This window comes from Pleurodeles waltl, chromosome 3_1 (assembly GCF_031143425.1).
Source record: "Pleurodeles waltl isolate 20211129_DDA chromosome 3_1, aPleWal1.hap1.20221129, whole genome shotgun sequence".
NCBI classification, from domain to species: Eukaryota; Metazoa; Chordata; class Amphibia; order Caudata; family Salamandridae; genus Pleurodeles; species Pleurodeles waltl.
The window spans coordinates 997,950,380-997,965,502 of record NC_090440.1 but is presented as its reverse complement, the minus strand read 5'-3'; the positions used below and the strand labels follow the sequence as shown (position 1 = coordinate 997,965,502).

Genomic DNA, 15,123 nt, shown 5'->3' with positions numbered 1-15,123 from the left:
CTGAGTAATGGGGGAAACCAAAATGTCCATGAAGAGAAAGTCTTGGAAGACATTTTGGCAGCAGTGATTGTTAAAAGTGAAGCATGATCAGTAGCATAATAACTCTATGCCAAAGGGTTGATAAACTGAAGGAAGAAAAGATGGCATCATTTGACTAGAGGCATGGGAAAATAGACTGGAATCTTTTCTTTTAAAAGTATATAAGGCGGCCACCCCCAAATGCTCACCGAATAGACCAGTCCCGACACCTGACTAACACTAGGGTTAGTGACAGATCGAAAAATGAAGGGAGAGATCATGGAAGTGCAGCTGTCACAATATGAATATCCCAAGCAACAGCCAAGGACCACTTGAAAAAGGAAACGACATGATGTGAACTTAGTATACTGTCTAGAGAAGTGTATCGCATGTGTATATGTTTGTTTAATAAAGCACATCCATCAGCCGACTAGGGTATTATGCCGCTAAAATGGACCATAAACCAGTTCAGTGCAGCTGCTGCCTATTTATAGAGACATATCTTTATGAGCCTTCTCTATAGCTGGAAGTCATTAACAAATGAAGGATCTCAATTTCAAGGTAATTGACTTTGAAATCCTGAACATCTCTGAGTGCTATGATTTCTAAATTTCTAACATTTCAAACATTTCTAAAGCTAGGTGTGCAACTAGCTGCTTATCTGCAAAGATCACAGTCTTACACCCTACACAACTATCTCCTCTATCCAGGCGAACAGAAGTGGGTAAATAGGCAATACAGTTAGAATGTGTCTGAGTAATTGGTCCTCAGGAGTCCTGGGGGTACAAGTTTGTAATTTGCAAAACTCACATATAAATTCATGGCCTATATCACATTCTTATAAATCCTTAGTCAACTCGTTCAAAAGTGTATTGCAGGCAGATTAAAGATAACATTACAAAGATTCTTTCTCATAGTGAAAATTCGGGTCTACATCCAGCCCAGGACTTGACTAATCAGAGCAGTGGCGTAACGAAACTTAAGGTGGTCTCCCTGCAAAGTCCCTGGAGGTGTCCCCTTCAGGACTCACTCCGGGGTCTGCGGAGCCTTTGGTACGCCACTGCATCAGAGGATTGTCCCTCTGGGAAGAAACGTTATTTGTGAATTTACACTCTAAACATAATAATGAAAGAGTAGAGGGGATACTTACAGAGTGAAGTGGGTCATGAGAATACACATATCTGCTGCTGGGATTAAAGGTAGGGGTCAATTGATTCATCTGTCAGACCTCCTGGTTGGCAAGCCAGGATAAGAAGGGCCTAGTTATTTTTGTAGTATTTCATTTGGTTTGTTCTATGTTTGTTAATTGGCAGTACGATGAAGGACGTCAAGAGGATGGAGTTACAGGACCTGAAGAGAAACACAAGCAAGAGGAAGAGCTGGGAATATGGACAAGGGGCACATGCTAACACAATCAGTGATAGGTGTTTTTATTGAATATTAATGGCCTAAATAACTTGAACAATAGGGTGCCGCAAATGAACTAAAAGCCATAATGTGCAGGCCTGTTTACTTGCAGGAGATGCCTCCTACATAAGGACCGAAAGATGTTTATTTAGAGGCAATCCCATCTATCTGGGAAGCACCAAATTTAGATGCCATGCAGAGGTAGTGGAGAATCCAGGAGGAATTATATTTTTAGGTCCGCCATAAAGTCCTTAACTACAGGGATGTGAAAGAGGGTTGGGTGTTCCCTGTTTTGCATGTAAGTGGCTATGTTGCCAATAGAAATGTCTGTGAGAGCTGATTTTTCGCTAATACAGAAGATAACAGATAATATCCTGGACTGTATTTTCAAGGAGGTCCCGGTGTTTGGAAGTACAGTAGCAGAAAAACCTCTTCCATTTTGCTGCATAGCAGGCTTATTTGGTAGGCCTGTGGGATTCACATAAGATGTCCATACCCTCTTGCGAAAGGTGCAGGTAACCAAACTCCAGGCCATCATGTGCCCGACTGGTAGATTAAGCAGTCTGAATATCTGATTTGGCCTTGGTTCGGCATGAGAAGTTCAGTCTGTTGGGGATTTACCCATGCAGGGTGATTGACATTCTGAGGAGTGTCAAATATCAGGGCCGTTTGGCCCACAGGGGGGCTACCGGGATCATGGTTTGGGATGTATGTGACATCTTCCACACCACGCATGGAAGGAGTGGGAGAAGCAGGAAATTGTAGGCAAAGATCCTTGACCAGTTCATTCTTAGTGCATTGCCCATGGACTGTGGGTGTCTGGTGGTGAAGTTTGGGCATTTTAGGTTTTCATTGTGGCGAAGAGACCAATATGTGGAGTGCCACAGCTCTGAACATACTGGAGTAGGACTTGCAGGTGGAGTTCCTACTTGTGGACTTGTTGATACATCCCGCTGAGCAGGTCTGCAAAGTCGTTATCCACCCCTGAAAGGTACTCCGCCATAAGGTGTTTGCAATGGGAGAGCGCCCCCTGCCAGGTCTACTGTGTTAGTGATAACAGCGGGAGAGAGTGAGTGCCTTCTTGTTTTTGGAGATAATATATGACAGCTGAGTTCTTTTTTTTATGACAACTACTTTGCCCCAAATGACTGGAAGGAAACCTTTGAGAGCGAAGATGTATAGCTTTGCCTGTGACTGCAACAAGTGCAGACCCTAAAAAGGCAGAATATGCAGGTGGGATGCATTTGTATTTATTGTGAAACCTACGCTGTTGGGAGAGACACAGTAGCCTCGGTATATGGAGACAATGGTACTTGTCTGTGCTCTTATTTAGCCAATCATTGAAATAGGGGAAAATGTGGTTGCCCCACTAAAATACTTTCAATTCATAATGATGGCCACCTATCACAAAGGGGATTTAGCACCACTGTGTGGGTTGAATGGGAATGTGAAAGTAGGCATCCTTCAGGTCTAGCTCTGGCATGTAATTGCCTTGTTGAAATAAGGAATGACATCCGGTAGTTTAGTCATGTAGAAATGTCAGAACACAATGTAGCAATTGAGGGGCCTGAGGTCCAGGATGAGGGAGTAAAACGACTAAACTCCCATGCCCTGGTGGTGAGGGGGAACTGGTTCTGTGGCCTCTTTTTGAATGGAGGGCTTGCACCTCTTCCTTCAGAAGGCTGATATGTTCTTTGCTGAGGGCTTGGGAGCAGGATGGGATGTTGGGAGGAGTTGTGAGAAGATTTAGGCAGTGGCAGTGACTTACCGGTCTGGTGTGATTTCCTCCCACTGAGAGAGGAAATATTGCTGTCTCTTCCCGACAGGTGAGATGTGATAGGAAAGTGTGGGGGTAAAATGTGGCAATATGGTACTTGCTAGAGCAGCACCTACCTCTGGCTTTGTTAGTATTCCCTGTGGGGAAATGTGTCTTATTATATGGTGTGGTTGTGAGACCTGACAGTGTAACAAACACACAACCCTGTCTTGGGTTTAGTCAGGCTCATTTGTCAAAGCTTAGCTCAACCCTGGGTAGCTGTGGTTTTGAGCAGTCAGGCTAAACAAAGGAACACATGTAAGGTATTTAAACTGTACCAAAGCAGTTGGACTAGAAACACAACTCTCAAATAATCCAACACCAATTTATAAAAATAGACTATTTGTTAATGAATTTATAGACACAAAAATTATAAACATCTGCCGCAGGGTTCCGGAGATACAATTACTTGAATTAAAAGCAAATCACAAACTTTCACTTAACCGCAAACGACCATTGGCAAATTCAACAAATTTGACACTTTAAAACTTTTTCAGGAAAACTGCGGTCACTTTCAGTCACTTTGGGTGACCAACCCTGGCAGGGAGCAGGTCAGAAGGACTGAAAAGTCCCAGAGAACAGTTACCTCAAAGAAGAAGCAGTGCCCTGTCCAGTTTCAGGGTTAATGGCAACTTGCTATTGACTTTTATGGACTGGTCCTGATGCAGAGGATATAGGATGCTGAAGATAGTGTAGGATGTGGAGGATGCTGTGCAGTTGAAAGATGACTTCCTGGGGCCTCTCCTCGGTCCACGGTCATGGTGGAGTGACTTTGGCCACGGGGTCTATGTCCCTTGGAGTCCTTTTTGATCCAGCAAAAGTCCAGTTGCCACTGAACTACTGGTCTCCAGACACAAAGAAACCAGTGTTTTCCCTCGTCTGGTAGTAGCTTTGTTTCTGGGCGACCATACTGCACTCTGAAGACTCTCCCAGGTCCAGCACACTCGAGTGCAACTTTTGAGCATTGAGGCTCGGTCTCCTTACTGAACTGCAGCATTGAGCAACAATCTAGTGATCTGGGCTATCAACACGCCCAGGCAGGCTTCTCCAGCTTTTGTGGCTCTGGTGCTAGAACAGGAGGTCAGCCAACTGACTCTTGGAGTCTCTGCTTCTGTATGGGTTTGGGGGATGACTTCTATATGAACAAGACTACACAAACACAGTCCTCTCTTCAGCCCTAAGAGCAGCAGGTAGAGTCCAACTTCAGTGCAGCCTGTCATTGCCAGATCCAAGGTCAGCAGGCAAGTTCTCCTTCAGTCCTCTTCTCCAGTCTAGGGGTGATCTGAATTCTGGCGCCTAGAGGTGCCTCTTTTATGCCCAAAAAGTGACCTTAAAGGAGGACGCGGTCACTAGCCAATTGCCTACCTGGATCGCTCCTGCCTGATAACAAATTGAAGTGAAGCCTGCGAAGTGTTGCATCTACCTGTCCCTGAGAGCTCTATTCTGCCAACCTCGCAAGATGGCTGAATCCCTCTCTCGAGGGGTGCAGCTTGGTATCCCACCCCAGGGGTGTAACTATCTCTGAGTTACATGCAAACAGACCTGACCAGTGTTTTCCCCTCACTGCCCCTGATAACCTCCTGTCTAGCTCAACAAAGGAACAGCCCCTCCTGTGTGTGCATGCCATTTGTCCTTCAAAGGCAGCTTCCCATTTAAAGCTCTCCTTTTGTGTTCATGCCTTGTGTTGCTTGTCCTACCAGGAGAACATAACATTTCCTCCCTCAGCAGACCATTTGTAGGCTTTCCTGGGAGTCGTTTACACTTCTCCCCAGGAGTCCAGAAGGCTGCCTTGAGGACAGACCTTTGTGTGCAACCATAAACTGGCACTGGCTTCTTTGGACAGCAAAGTGGCAGCAAAGTGGCAACATAGTGAGGGTACACTTTGCCCACCAGTGACATTAAATTCAATGTATCCATTAAATCTGATGTAATGCACTGATTCTTTTGATACCTTGCAGTGCCAACTTTAGAAGTCCAATTAAGAAGTTAGCAGGGCTGGGATGTCAGCCTGTAACTCTGCACTCCCAGTGGGGCTACTAGCCTTTTCAACAGTTAAAATGACAATGGTTGTTTTTACTACTGGGACCTTAAAACATGAAATTACAGGCCTAACCTTTTAATATGATGCACCCTGCCTTTAGGGTTCATAGGCCTGCCTTATGGGGGATTTACAAAAATGAAAAGGAAGTCCCTGGCTTTGCCATTGCCTGAAATGGCAAAGTTGAGTTAGCAGTATACAATTGCTCTGCCAGCCAGCAGCAGAAGGCTGGAAGTCATGTTTTATCCTTGTCACACTCATGGAGGCAAAGCTAATGCTGCAGTCCACCAATAACATTTTATCTTACAGGCCCTAGGGACACCCAGAACCATACACTAGGGACTTACAAGTAAGTTAAGTTATGCCAGTTGAGATAAGCCAATTAAACATATACCTTTTTAAGGATCAAAGCACATGCACTGAGCTCTGATTAGCAGGTCGCGGGCATTTAAGAGCCATTGCTCCACTGACTAGTAGTCAAAATAAGGGTAAAAGTTGGGGATGAACCTGCAAACAGTCTATTACTCGCATGTTCCCCATAGGCACCCCTTGTGCACCCCCTTTCTGCATGCTGGTGGAAAGGCTGTCTCTGATATGACGGTGTGGAATCTGCAGAGGCAAACTTTTAGCCTCCTCTAGGGTGTTGCTTCCAAAAAGAGCCTCTGACAACCAGGGTCAGAAGGGCACTCATTAACTTAGCAATGTCCGTGTCCATCTTCATTTTTTTCAAGCATCTCATCAATCTGGGGCCAAAATAAATGTTTTGCATCAAAGGACAAGTTGAGGAGATGCTTTTGGACCTCCGGTTTGAAGCCTGAAATACGGAGCTAGGAGTGGTATCTAATTAAAACACTAGTGTTCTCTACTCAGGAAGTGGTGTCTGCATCAAGTAGATGTGGGATTGGATATAGTCTTATCCACTGAGACTATTTCCTCCCCTCTCTTCCTAAATCCCTCTGGGAGGTGCTTGAGTAGCTCTTGAATCTCCTCCTACTGTGACCTGTCATAATGGAGTAGCTAATAGAAGAGTCCCATAGAGTTAGCTAGTCTTCAGATGGTGATGGCACCTACCGCCACCTTTTTGCGCCTACCATCAAGCTTTTTGCTCTTCTTGACGGACAGTATGGATGACCAAGGAGTCTGGTGGGGCATGTCCCTGGGTTTAGACAGAGTTGGTGAGAAAGGGTTTATACTGTTTTTTTTCCCGAATATTGGGGTTACCACCTTGGCTTTCACTGGTTCATAGACTGTGTCAAGGTCAGATTTTAACATGCCTGTTAGCATGACCAGAACTGGACTGTCTGCTCAGAACCTGACAGCTTTTCCACGAGCTAATCAAGTTCCTTGTGAAAGATGTGCATGTCCTCCTCACGGTATGCTCCCTGGGTATCTCCATTATAGTTGTCCCACGGATTATTTGTGGACCCTGACTTAAAAGGTGTCTCAAAAGGGTTCAGCAGGGTCAAAGGGGCTGCCTGTGTTATGCGAAGAATGTTCAGATCCCTCTGGTGATGCTGGAGGAGGTACAAATTGCCAAGGAAGTGGGGGTGATGGTGGAGGCGGTGGTGGTGGACGAAGAAGCGGTGGTGGTAGTGGAACATAGGGGGAAGGGCTGGTGCCTTTGTCTCTGTGTTTTTGTGCCTGGGAACATGAAAAGACTCAGTTACAGGTTTCTCTTCAAAGTCAAACCTCCTGTTCTGAGGAAGCTTCGTCAAAATCTTCATAGTCTGGGGATTATTAAGGAGTCTTTTCTGCCTTGTGTCCAGCTCCTCCTGCAGTCTGTGGAGGATCTAATGGTCTGAGTCGTCAGAGCTGGTCGTCTATGGGGCCTTCAGTATCGATGGTGGCAAATTGAAGATGGCTTGGGCACCAGGATTAAGGGGACCTTTCACTTTGAATAGAGTTGAGGCATGTGCAGGGGTCCTAGGGTTTGATGGCTGCAAAGGGTTGATGCCCTTGGGCTCTGAGGCCTTTGCTCAGTGTCGACCGGTGCCTAGAGGCAGTGGAGGCAACTGAGTCTGTGATATTTTCGGCACAGGGCTAGATGCCCAACCCCCTCTGGCTGGTGCTTTACATCTGTGTGAGGACTCTTAAGAAGCCTAGCGTGTGTTGGTGCCAACCATACTAAAAACGCTGGTAGAGGGCTTTATTCTAGTGTTTCTGGTTGTCATGGTCGAGGCAAATTCCTCTTCTTCTTTCCGGTCTAAACAGGTAGAGAAGAGCACCTCTCCTGGATGATGGTTGGCTGGGCACAATGCCCGAAAGGGTCCGAAGTCCTCCCCTTCCTCAACATTGCAAGAGATGTATTCTCTGAAGATGTTGGGCGTGTCATTGAGGGATTGTTGCTGCATTTTGTGGTGCACCCAATGCCCCTCCCATCTGTATCAGAGACTCTTTGACCGAAAGGTAGAAGCAGGCTTCATGTGTGGAGTTGTGAGCGGGGGAGAGGAAGAGGGTACATACCTTGTCACAGTCAGACCACAAATACTTCACATGGCATTGGGGACACTACTGGAAGGACATCCTTTCATCACCCTGTGTGCATTCTCTGCAAAGTAGTTACTGAAGATGCGGGTGCAGGCAGCCCCTGGCGGTTGCAAGTCAATTGACAGGCATCAGTCTCTGAAGGGTGTTGCGAAAAGGAGCATGAATGCCAAAGGGTTTTTTCCTGATTATAAGTGTTGAGTTTAACTGTGCAGCCTGCAAGAAAACTTGATCATTATACATTGAGCCTCAGAGCCCTGTTGTAACACGTCTGAACCCGATGGCAGAAAAACACAATATAGCATGGAGCAGGTGCCATGCGCATTGCTACAAAGGGGTATTCTCAGTACCCATGCCATGACTCCAAAGTCTTTCTTTGAAGAAAAACAACCTATAAACGTCCAAGCCCAACTCAAGATTCCTGGATTATGCAGATCATGTGTATCTACAGCAAGCGCATGTTCTTTATTGCATGTTTAAAATGTCTCACAACAGATCATGTATTCAATACTGTAGATCCATGGAGAATGCATGTCCACTGGGAGATCAAAGATTATTCTTTTTAAGTAACTGTTCTTTGCATTGCATAATTACAAATCTCACAATTAGGTTTAGCTCATACTTACTGTTATACATAGTTTCTGTCGGCGCACTTTTATTTTGAAGGGAGTGTCAACCCCAAAATTTACCAAGGCTTTGCTTCCAACAGCTTGGAAGTCTTGAAAGCCATCCCTAATCTACGTTCAGGTAATTTAAGAGGTTGTTCTGTGTTAAGGACTAATAGGAGAGCAAATTATTTTCTTCACAACAATTCGGTTACCAAATGTTCTTCATTCTCGATCTATGCTGGCAGTAAGTGATCTCAAGGTGGGTATTAGACATCTGTAGCAGCCACAAAATATAAATGTAGAGGGACAAAACATTTTCTGTTGTAAAGAGCGTTTTCTAATCTCAGTAAATCGATAACCAATTATTTAAAGTTTTTTTTTTTTTAATACCAATGTATTTTTTAAGCTGATACAGTTAAGTAGATTGTCATTGCATATGCCTTGTGTAGTTTTGCTAAATTACATTAAAGGCATGTAATACCTGTTCGGAAAGAATGCGCTATTTAAAAACTTCAAATAAATAAAAGTAATGCACCATTAATCCTGTTTTTATTTTCATCTAGACGGCTATTCCTACGAAAAGCAAGCAATAGAAAGCTGGATTAGCACGAAGAAACGTTCCAGCCCCATGACGAATCTCCCACTACAGTCTCTTGTTCTTACCCCAAATAGAACACTGAAAATGGCTTTGAATCGCTGGTCAGAAGCTAAATGAACTTTTGAGACCTTTCACTAAGCACTGTAGAAATTATTTAGTAATGGGGAATTGTTAAAATAGCTCAATTTTAAACTGTTGGTCAAAAATCTAAAAACGCATATTGTCTGAAAAGTAGTATATTTTTAAATAATAATTTATTATATTAAACTGACAGAAAATGTTGAAGTCTGCTTAATTAGATATGCTAGCGGTTGGTTGAGTGATCGGTGTGCGAACAATGGGTAGCTTGAAAGCTGCCAGCAGCAGCAGAAAGGATATAATAAAAGCCTGCATGAGTCTTTTCAGGGACGCAGTGGTTGAAAATGACAGTGCAGGCTTGCCTAGTTTAATTAATTTTATTGGACTAGGTGATGTGAGAACACAAACGTTTCTGTTGTCGCATGATTTGAGAAACTGCCGAAAGCTTTAGTGAATGGATATTGAATCTTATATTCGCTAATAATAAGGTTCTCTGCTTAAATTTTGTTACAAAAATCGGCATATCTACAACAGGGTTTTTAATGACTCCACTTAAAGACCGTTTTGTAAATCACCAGATGTACACCACACGACATTTAGGGAGTAGGGTGAACATCTGGCATCGAGGCAAATTCTGGACAGGACTGTAAAAAATTCACGAAAGAAATTCAGACTGAAGGGTCAAAATCCAGGAAAAAAATTCAAGAACAAATGTCAGTTTTACAGAAACATCCAAGAGAGGCCATACCCCACTGTGGTATCATCCCATTTATTTACTCTTTTTTTACATAGCACTATTTATTCACTGTGGCCTTTTTGTGATTGCCTCCTGGTATGTTACAATCAGGTGTTACATTATGTACTTGTTCATTAGTAAATTAATGCTCTTCAGCACTGTGTCAAGACCATCCCCTCTACCCAAATATACACAGTCTCTCTTGGAGGGAAAGCAACAGCAACATTTTAAAACCCATGGCAAACAGTTTGGGAAACATTAAAGTAAGTAACCTTATGCTAGTTAAAACAAGTTGAACAAAAACATCTGGCACACTTCAACCTCCAATTGACTTTCAACCTGAAAAACAATTGAGGCAGAGCAGATGGCGTGGGCAACAGTCTCACACTTAATGTCAGGATGTGAGATACCCACAAATTGTCTGTACTCTCCCAGCACTAGAGTGTACGTCCCGGACTTTACATTTATCTCAGATCTGGGACCCCGACTACCGATCAAAGATAATAAAAGAGGAGGATGAAATTAAGATCAAATGGGAGATCCACAGCAACTGATTCAAAGGGTTGTTGATAAATAAGGAAGAGAAGAACAAGGTGGGATAATTCCTAAAATCAGACAAGATGGGTTCACCAAGACTATCAGAAGGTATTCATACCTGGGAAGTTGTCTCTACAGACAGGAGAGTAACAGAAGAGGCACTGTCAAATAGCTGAACAAGCAGCAACAACCCACCCTGCCAAACTCTTCTGTTGCAATGGTCCGCTGTTCGTGCTTGTGAAGGGTGAGCAGGGGCCAGACCCCTTGCTAGGTTGTGCAAGGCAATTGCTCACTCTGTCCATGTCTTAAAATGTTTTTGCTATTGAGCAAAATCCAAGTCAGTGATCTGGGTTATTCCTAAGTGTCAAGTACACATAGAACCTTCAAAATATTTGCGATGTAAATTGCACAAACAAAATGTAAGAACGTGAGAAATATTTTAAATTTTAATTAATGTTTCTTTAACATATGACACTGTCTTCCCCTTTATATACAATTAGACCTCAGATTGATATGGGAACCAGCTACTTTTCGATACTTAGGGATTCATACCTACCATTTCCCGTCTGATTTTCAGGATGGAACTCTTGGAAGAGCATCACGATCCCTTTGAGCCCAGTTTGCTTTTTGGTCTTCTTTTCTGATTTCTGTAGTGAGCCATGTGGCACTAGTAAAGATGGTGTGCTACCCTGATTATTGTATTATTTTGCAAACCTTCCCCTTCTCATCCTTCATTCCTTCTTCAGACGCCACACATCATAATTCTTCGCTGGGTAGCTCTTTTGACACTAAACTACCTGTGACTGCGGGTGGATTAGGCCTTCTGGACTTAGAACGCTATTATTTAGCCGCCCAGGTCCAACGGGTGGCTTATTGGCTGTCTGTTCGCCCGCCCCTCTGCATGAGATGAGGTTTATCAGTAAAGACTTTAAGGAGGGCTTAGTGCACTACTCATAAATTCCTACTGACCATTCTGTGGAACACCATCCTGGGTTATCATGCACAGCTTTCTTTTGCCTTGCTAAAATCTGTACACTCACTGACACAAAGAAACCCTGAGCTTCCGCACTATCTTTGCGAGGCCTTCCCACAGAATGGCTGTGCTCAGAGCAACTCAGTCAATGGCATGCTACAGGCGTCTTAAAATTGAGGGATTTGTTTCTGGATGGTGAGCTACTAAATTTCTAAACCTTTGTGGCAGACTACTATCTTCAGCCTGGTCAACTCCTTACTTACAAACACCTTAAACAATTTTTAAATGCCCTATTTCATGTTTGCCACCTAGCACTAACCCTACATGAGGTGGGCAGGAAGCTATACTCCATAGGGACTGGCGGCAAACTGAGAAGATGGGTGTACAGATCTTTCCTGCAACATGGAGACCACTCCAGGTATTCTTGTCATACTACCTGGGAGATTGATGTGGACAAACCTCTGCAAGATATGGACTGGACTAAAATACTGGTCTTTTCCCACAAAGTATCCCACTGCTGCCACTTTAAAAACATCATAGAGCTTCCTTGGGAATGCATTCCGCCTGTTGCTTGCCACTTGCTTTGTGACCTGTAACTCATATTTTGGTGCTTTCAATTTGATGGCTTTATTTGTTTTAGGCTATTCAGCTTGAGTTTGTCCCCTCCCTTGCCCAAACCTTATTTTCAGTATCCTTCAGAGTGCTCCCTTTCTGTAAACAGGCCTATAAATCTTGTTCTTATTGCATTACATTTGCTATCCATTCAAAGAACAAGGTCAAATGTCAAGCTTTGTCTTCGGTGGGAGTACAAATGAAGCACATTTGTGTTAAGTCTGAACTGTGCTGGAAACAATACCTTGATATGGTTAAAACAAATCATTACACTAGGTGATGCAATTTCGACACATCATTGGCCGTGCACTGTATAGCTTCATTTGAAAAACTGTATGTCTGCAAATGTAATGGTCATTTCAATCCAAAACGTGTTGTCTGTAATGGCAGTGTGCTACCACACCATGCATGCTCCACTCCACTCTACTCTGCACCGCTCCATTCCAGTGCACTCTGGGACACTGCACTCATCGCCACTCCACTCTATGCCACAGCACTGTATGCCACTTCACACTACACCTCTCTACTCTGTACCACTCTACTCTATGCCAATGCACTATACGCTTCTCTACACCAAGGTGCTCTGTGCCCCTGTACGCTATACCACTCCAGTCTAGACAACACCAATCTACTCTGCACAACTCCACTTCATGCCACTCTGCAACACTGCACAGTACACCACCGCATTCTATGCCAATACATTCTATGCTAGTGCAGTTTAGTCTGTAACAATCAACTCTTTGCCCCTACACTGTACATCAATACACTGTACGTCACTCTAATCTATTCTGCACCACTGTACCCTATGCCACAGCACTCTATACCACTTTACGCTATGCCATCACTACGCAACTGCACTCTAACCTGCACCTCTCTTCTCTACGCCACTTCACTCTACTGTGAAACAATCTACTTTACGCCACTGCACTCTGTGCCACTGCACTCTATGCCACTGAACTCTACCCTGCACATCTTCACTCTGTGCCACTACACTTTACTCTGAAACAATTGGCTCTACGCCACTGCACTCTATGCTACTGCACCCTACCCCACTGTAATCTACACCACTTTAAACCACAGCACTCTACTTCAATGTACTCTGTGCCACTGCACTCTAAACAACTGCACTATATGCCACTGCACTCTACTCTGCACCACTGTACTCTACGCCACTGCTGTCTATGCCACTCTACTCCACTATCCACCAGTGCACTGTATGACACTCTACTGTGCAACACTGCACTATACTCCACTCTACTCTATACTACTGCATTCTGCACCAATACACTCTGACACTGCACTGTATGCCACTCTACTCTGCAAAACTCGATTCTACGTCACTTCACTCTACAACACTATACTCTACTCTGCACTGCACTGTTCTATGCTACTCTACTGTGCACCACGCTACCCCACTGCACTATATGGCACTAGAGTCAACGCTGCACTCTACGCCACTGCACTATAGACCACTCTACACTACTGCACACTCTGCCACTCTATTGTACGCCACTCTATGCCGCCGCACTCTATGCCACTCTACACTGCACCACTGCACTCTACTATGCACAACTCTAATCTATGCCTCTGCATTCTCTGACACTACATTGTACACCGCTGAATTCTATGCTGCTGCATTTAATGCCACTTTTCTCTACACCACCATATTCTACACCAATGCACTCTACACCAGTCACCTCCACTGCATACCACCCCACTATATACCACTCTACGGGACACCACGGTATGCCACTCCTAAACACAACACTCTCTGCCACTCCACTCTACAACTCTCTACTCCACTCTGCAACACTCCATACCACTCTACTGTATGCCATTAACTTTTAGCCATGCTGAACAGCAGCTGCTCAGGTATATAACATGACTAAAACACATTGGCAAAGCCAATAACCCTTGCGTAGACAAGACCTATTGGCTTTGCCAATGTTTGTTAGTACTATGAGGTGCCAAGGTCCCTGAAAGCACTGTGAATGTGTAAGTCCTTATTTTAAACAACATTACACCCATCATAATATAGGCTGCTACAAAAGGTGTAAATACATTTATGTAAATAAAAAAAGTCCTTCTAAAATACAGATTTCATTAATATACAGATTATACCTAGTAGTGCAAACATTTTTTATAACTGTCCATTAAAACCACACACTCCACAGCACAGCTTGGAACACCCTTATAGTTCTTCTCTAAAAGAATGCTTAAATTGACTCCTTCCATTAAAGTCAACACAGGTTCCAAGCCCCTTTACATTTGCAGATTTACCAGTTGGGCACACTTGCGTTTCTTTTGGAAAGGAGATACCCTGGCAAGTAGGCCTGTTTGTTATCTGTCTGCCCTTGCAGAGCAGAGCACAGGAGACTCCCTGCCTTTCAATCGCGCTGGGGAAACTGGATTGTCCTAATTACCTTGGTCCTTTAGCTGAAAGGCTAAAATCAGTTAAGCCTTTCATCATGGACCACGGAAGGTAGGGCTTAGTTACGGGCAGTGAAAATTACGTACCATTGGTCACCTTATTAGAGAGTGCTATGTTAAACCGCGTCCCGCGCAACTGTGGCTGCGCCATTTTGGCCTCACTGTCTTTTTATTATGTGTCAAAGAAACTCCCTGACTTCACCTGGAAACAAATGTTTTAGGCGTTCCTCTTCATATACGGGTAATCATATGCATATCTGGGTTGGAAGACGAAATTCGTGATACTGCTGCCTGGAGCTGTTGATTTTCCTTCAATTATTAATTGCTATTACATTGCACTGCCGTGACTGAATGGTGAAATGCTGTCTGTTAATTAAAGCGTGACTGCAATTATGTACATTCATGGCTGAAAATGGATAATAAAAATACTTATGTTTTATGTACAAATTTTGAATGTGTGGTAGTTTTGTTCATTTGAGAACATCGCTTAATTAGATATGGCATAGAGACGGCTCTAAATATCCTGCGAGCCTCATGTAAGCAAATACATTTGTAAATGTAAAAAACATCTACAGACACAGGGGGGCTTTAGGTCAGACCACTGGTTTGTTCAGCTGCTAATCACACTTTCTTCTGCCCATCACAGCATGGGACGATGGGCCATACTGCTTCAGCTATTGGCTGCCGTGCACGTTGATTGACAGCATTAATCACGTGCCCATCCCCTTAAAAATGCGCACTTCTGTGCCACGGCTAGTAGCCCTATATTTTTCTTTGCCAATGCTTTC

General features: G+C 43.9%; 1 protein-coding gene across 1 annotated transcript in view; it reads left to right on the top strand.

Moving 5' to 3' along the window:
- Nucleotides 1-14,782, top strand: part of WDSUB1 (WD repeat, sterile alpha motif and U-box domain containing 1) — a 357,702-nt gene extending 342,920 nt beyond the window's left edge. Inside the window, exon 11 of the mRNA XM_069224186.1 lies at nucleotides 8,935-14,782. Coding sequence (XP_069080287.1) covers nucleotides 8,935-9,086 — 152 coding nt within the window. The 3' untranslated portion in view covers nucleotides 9,087-14,782. The remainder of the gene's footprint in view (nucleotides 1-8,934) is intronic.
- The last annotated feature ends 341 nt before the right edge of the window (nucleotides 14,783-15,123 follow it).